This window comes from Perkinsus marinus, assembly GCF_000006405.1.
Source record: "Perkinsus marinus ATCC 50983 genomic scaffold scf_1104296950486, whole genome shotgun sequence".
NCBI classification, from domain to species: Eukaryota; Perkinsozoa; order Perkinsida; family Perkinsidae; genus Perkinsus; species Perkinsus marinus.
In genome coordinates this window covers 5,428-11,364 of record NW_003209571.1, presented here as the reverse complement: position 1 = coordinate 11,364, position 5,937 = coordinate 5,428, and the positions used below count along the sequence as shown (strand labels likewise).

Genomic DNA, 5,937 nt, shown 5'->3' with positions numbered 1-5,937 from the left:
CCTGGCTCCTACTGCAAGTACTGGGCTACACCAAGCACCTGCCATTCATCCAATGCGCCATGCACTTGCGAGGCTGCTGCAGTTACCACTACTCCAAGCGAAGCCACCGATGAAGTCACTGAGACTACCACAATCCAGGACGGCACAACAGCCGCTCCCGAAGAAACCAATACGGCCACTTCTGTTGCTGTTGACATTACCGGAATGGTAACTACAGCCGATGCGGCTGATGTTACTACCGACGCTCCTGTCGAGCCTAACACTGTTGCACAAATGACCAGCACAGCAGCTCCCTCGGAAGTAACCACATCTCCGGATGTTACTGGAGAGGCCTCATCCACCACATTTGCTGCTACTACAACAGACGACGTCGCCACTGATCTCGCGACTACAGCTGACTTCCCAGTCACTACTATCAGTGCCACCACCAACGTTGATGTCACCACCGAAGCCTCAGCGACAACGACTGAGGTGGCCGATTCTCAGGCTACTTCCAGCCCGAGTGTGTGAAGACATTTTGGAATGAAGCTTTGAAGTGTTTAATGAACCGCATTTTGACTAACCCGCGGTATCGCATGCGATCTTGATAACGAGTGAATGAGTATTGATCGAAAGAGTTGCGTCAATAGAGTCGTTCGGCTTTCACATCGCATCGCATCGCGAACTCGAGGTTACCACGATAGGCACAAGGGCCGGACTCAGGGAACTCGTGGAGGATATCCTGGTACTCATCATCTTCGCGGAGCTGGAGCCAATCATCTTGGTATCGATGACTACACTGAATAGTGAACTGTCTAAGGCCTTTCTTAGTGGTGTTAAGGGTTATCGTGAGAGAATCGGGACCATCACGCTTGTAGTTGAAGTTTTCCGGCATCAGCCGAGAATGCTACGGACCGTAGCCTACGGTGGGAAGGTTAGGATGCGAGAGCTCATGATTGTTGAGGAACAAGCACAACGAGCTCATAACTCATTCGTCATGGGAGAAACCAAGCGAGCTCATTTGGGAGAGGCTACAATCTAGCAGCCAGAAATACGATTCACTCAAAGAATTTCTCTAGGATCCTTGGTGGAGACTCCCCACGGAGTGATATCATTCTCTGCTTCGCTCAATGTCGAAGTCGATCGTGTCTCGAGGGCTCCCAATTAACGGAGGCAAATCCTTTAAAAGGTCACAAGGAGGTCTGATATCATCATATATCTATATATCGCGAGAATCACTGAAGTCCAATTCACTCGAATTAGTCACTGAAGTCCGATGCATTCGAATCAGTCTCCGATTATACAAGACTATCTTTGTAACCGTTCACACAGCCAAGACGATAAAACCTCAATATTCCAATGAGAGAAATGACGCGATGAAGTAGAGAGTACATTTTCAATTGCAATATGAAACTGAATCCCCCTCGATGATGTTAATGCTACACCCTCTGAAGGCTTGACTCAGCATCAGCGAACTCGACTTCCTCAGAGGGGCAGCTATGCCATTCCAATGTTTACCTCGGTTCAGTCGATTTTCAAGAAGCATGAGTTCGAGACCAATGTCCTGACCGAAGTAGCTCCGGTAATTCAACGAGGTGTATTATATTACTGCCCAAAACTCTGGCTTGTATTAAACACCGGTACTCGAATGGCATACCTGCCCCAAGCTAATGATCCCCACAATTCGTCGAATCTGAGGTTACTTGGTCGTACAGACGAAATTGATCTTCCTATCACGTGCTCCTGCGGAACTGACTATAGGGTATGTCTTGGGATGGCCCGCCCGATGATATTTGTCAAAGGCGAAATAGTATTTTAAAATGGTGTAGACACATTAATGGTACGGAGGCCTCCCTTGGGGATGGCATAGCAGCAATAATGAAAGAAGCCTTGTTGAGCAGCACTACGAGTACTGTTATGATTGTGACGCGAATTCACTTATGTTTATTTTCGTTGGGTTGGACAGTTGTAATGAGGAAGAGACGAAAGGTATCAGACTATTGATGAATGAGACGACGTCGTTATCTACTATTTGCTATCGATTCAACACTATCGTGTTAATATCAATGGAGAGAGTAAGCGTCATCCAATGGGCACGAAGGGAGTTGTTAGCGGATATTACTATCATCTCGGACCTCAAGAGCCTGTTGTAGACGACCTATACTTATATTTGACGCCCTGTATATTTGTGTCCCTATGTATAGTCTTCGACCCACTGCGAAGCTATGATTGTTTGATATCATCAACCGGCCCCTCTCTCAAAGCAAATCCACCGCCAGCCTCCTCAACTTTAAAAGCGATTCACATCCACGATACAAGAATCGCTCTGTAATTGTATTATTCACCCCACGACGAGGTTTTCACTGAAAAGCTGGTCGGCTTCCATGGACAATGAGTGTATACCGCACTGAGCAAAGTATCTTGTGAAACGAGTGGACGATACGTATGCTCGCCACAACTAATGAGACGCAGTCATCAAGGTTATGGATCGTGGATGCTATGACAGCTCGTGAGTCGCCGATTGTGCGAGTCACACTCGAAATGTGCCTTCTTAGTCATCCAGTTAGTCTCGCTCGTTTGCATTTATCTATGATGGTTTCACGGACTTTCTTCGCTGTTTTCGTCGCTCTCTGTGCTTTCCAGGACATCAATTCCGTGACGGGCAACGTCAATGACTGCGACACAGAGTGTGCCACAACTTACCCTGGGTCATATTGTAAGTATTGGAAGACGCCGAGCACCTGCTTCGGCTCGGATGCCTCATGCTTCTGCGGCACGAGTGTACCGACTGAGGCTCTCCGAGGTTCCACATCCTCTGCTGCAGTCACGGATGAGGTCACTGAGGCCGCTACAAGCGAAGAAGGTACGACAGCAGCTCCCGAAGCGACGAGTACGACTGGTTCTGAAGCTACTGTCGATGCCACAGTGGCGGCCAGTACAGCTGCTGTGACCGATGAGGTGGCTGTCACTACTGCACCTCCTGTGACTGGCGAAGTGACCATCAGCACGGCAGCTGGGGAAGCTCCCGGTAGAGACAAGGATGACTCTGATGCTACCACCAAGGTCGCTACGGAGGCTGCAACTGTCACGACTACTATCGGTGCTCCTGTTGAGCCTACTACTATCACGTCCCCTTTCCTGGTCAGCACAGCTGCTGTGACTGATGAGACTGTTGATACTACTGCAGCCCCTGTGACTGGCGGGGTCACCATCACCACGGCAGCTGGGGAAGTTCCGGGAAGAGACAAGGATGATGCTGATGCTACCACCCCGATCGCTACTGAGACTGCGACAGTCGCTACTACGATCAGTGCTTCTGTTGAGCCTACTACTATTATGACGTCCCCTCAACCGGTCAGTACGCCCGCTGTGACCGATGAGGTCGCTGTCACTACTGCGGCTCCTGTGACTGGCGAGGTGACCATCAGCACGGCAGCTGGGGAGGCTCCCGGTAGAGACAAGGATGACTCTGATGCTACCACCCAGGTCGCTTCGGAGGTTGCGACTGTCACGACTACGATCGGTGCTCCTGTTGAGCCTACTACTACTATAACGTCCCCTTTCCCGGTCAGCACAGCTGCTGTGACCGATGAGGTGGCTGTCACTACTGCACCTCCTGTGACTGGCGAGGTCACCATCACCACGGCAGCTGGGGAGGCTCCCGGTAGAGACAAGGATGACTCTGATGCTACCACCCAGGTCGCTACGGAGGTTGCGACTGTCACGACTACGATCGGTGCTCCTGTTGAGCCTACTACTACTATAACGTCCTCTTTCCCGGTCAGTACAGCTGCTGTGACCGATGAGGTGGCTGTCACTACTGCACCTCCTGTGACTGGCGAAGTGACCATCAGCACGGCAGCTGGGGAAGCTCCCGGTAGAGACAAGGATGACTCTGATGCTACTACCAAGGTCGCTACGGAGGCTGCGACTGCCACTACGATCGATGCTCCTGTTGAGCCCACTACTACTATCACGACCCCTCAACCGGCCAGCACAGCTGCTGTGACCGATGAGGTTGTTGCTACTACTGCAGCCCCTGTGACTGACGAGGTCACCATCACGACGGCAGCCGGGGAAGCTCCCAGTAGAGACAAGGATGATTCTGATGCCACCAACCCGGTCGCTACTGAGACTGCGGCTGTCACTACTACGATCGATGCTCCTGTTGAGCCTACTACTCCCACGTCCCCTCTACCGGTCAGCACAGCTGCTGTGACCGATGAGGTTGCTGTCACTACTGCAGCTCCTGTGACTGGCGAGGTGACTATCACCACGGCAGCTGGGGAAGCTCCGGGAAGAGACAAGGATGATTCTGATGCTACCACCCCGGTCGCTACTGAGACTGCGACTGCCACTACGATCGATGCTCCTGTTGAGCCTACTACTATCACGACCCCTCAACCGGCCAGCACAGCTGCTGTGACCGATGAGGTTGTTGCTACTACTGCAGCCCCTGTGACCGACGGGGTCACCATCACGACGGCAGCCGGGGAAGCTCCCAGTAGAGACAAGGATGATTCTGATGCCACCAACCCGGTCGCTACTGAGACTGCGGCTGTCACTACTACGATCGACGCTCCTGTTGAGCCTACTACTCCCACGTCGTCCCCTCTACCGGTCAGCACAGCTGCTGTGACCGATGAGGTTGTTGCTACTACTGTGGAGACGACCGATTCCGAGGCTACTCTCAGTCCGATTGTGTAGCCGATTTAGGTTAATGAAGCTTTGTAATGCCCGGTGAGCGCATTTAATACAATCCGGGCCACTGCATGATGTCTTGATAATGAGTGTATAAGTGTTCATCTGTCCAAGTTGTGTTGGAAACGTTGCGTCGTAACATCACGAAAGCATCGACGCTATACCCCAATACGAAACCTATTGACAGTGCATCAGAGATATCTGAGTGGTTCCGAGATTGATGAGCGAGGGCGGGCAAGCCGCACCACAATGATCCTCTTACCAACTAGCATGAGCCCATGTTGGTTCTCCAGTGTCTGAATTCCGATTGCTGATATGCTGACAATTCTGTTGATAGTGAGTTCAAATGCAGAGGTTAGATAACCTAGAATCTCTGATGTATCCTTGACAGCTCAATGTGTTCTTATCAAGCTTCACATGTGTGACATCGACCAAAATCAGGGTAGGTGCAATCGGAGGGCAAGCTTGTTACTCGCGTAGCTGGATTATAGGGATAAATCCAACTGTGGTGCTGTGTAGATGGCCAGCCGCCCAGCCAATAAGGTTTATTCAGCTGAGCAATTATTCTGAGATTACGCCTTGACAGAAAATCGATTGGACAATGAGGAAGTTCCAGTCTGACCCGATGAGGAGTCATGAACTGTGCGCTACAGTCACGCAGAGTTAGAAGACGTTCACGAAGCCTGATCGCTGCAGGTTACACTGCCCGTTGTAATCTGGAATATATTACCCCAAGCGCTGATAGTGAGCGGCGACGAGCGATTGCCCTGCATGATCATCACATTTGCCTTGGCAATCAGAACGAGCCGCAAACCCGAACCAAGGGTTGAATAATCGGTCAGAATGGTGCTTACGATAAGTCGGCCAAATTCTCCGAAGAAGAGTGGCTGAGAACGCTGTATATGATGCAGTATCTGTGAAAACGGTTGTGAAACGATTGGGCAAGATAGACATCGCGCGCGCTACTGTTCAGCTACAGCGAACGATCAACATTGAACTCACTAGCGCTTCAACGGTTTGCCTAAATAGCACCAGCCTATGACGTTGGCATAGGCCCTCGCAGGTCCAGTCTGGCTCCGCATTTCCGGCAGATTTTCTCACATTCGTGCACGATGACTATCCGTTCCTTCCCCTTCATCGTCGTCTGTCTCAATGTTCTCCAGGACATCACATACGTGATGGGCAACACCACCGCGTGCGATGCCGAGTGTGCCGCCACCTATCCCGGGTCGTATTGTAAATACTGGCAGACACCTA

At 51.1% G+C, this 5,937-nt stretch overlaps 3 protein-coding genes across 3 annotated transcripts; 2 read left to right on the top strand and 1 right to left on the bottom strand.

Moving 5' to 3' along the window:
• Window positions 1-204: 204 nt before the first annotated feature.
• Pmar_PMAR010719 (conserved hypothetical protein) lies at window positions 205-510 on the top strand (the record flags this gene model as incomplete). The annotated part of the gene is made up of 1 exon (XM_002777935.1): window positions 205-510. One exon carries the CDS (start codon window positions 205-207, stop codon window positions 508-510), a length of 306 nt encoding a protein of 101 aa, XP_002777981.1.
• A 112-nt stretch (window positions 511-622) lies between these two features.
• Pmar_PMAR010718 (hypothetical protein) lies at window positions 623-874 on the bottom strand (the record flags this gene model as incomplete). Its single annotated transcript, XM_002777934.1, has 1 exon — window positions 623-874. One exon carries the CDS (start codon window positions 872-874, stop codon window positions 623-625), a length of 252 nt encoding a protein of 83 aa, XP_002777980.1.
• Window positions 875-2,571: 1,697 nt separating this feature from the next.
• Window positions 2,572-4,686, top strand: Pmar_PMAR010717 (conserved hypothetical protein; the record flags this gene model as incomplete). Its single annotated transcript, XM_002777933.1, has 1 exon — window positions 2,572-4,686. One exon carries the CDS (start codon window positions 2,572-2,574, stop codon window positions 4,684-4,686), a length of 2,115 nt encoding a protein of 704 aa, XP_002777979.1.
• Between the last annotated feature and the right edge of the window lie 1,251 nt (window positions 4,687-5,937).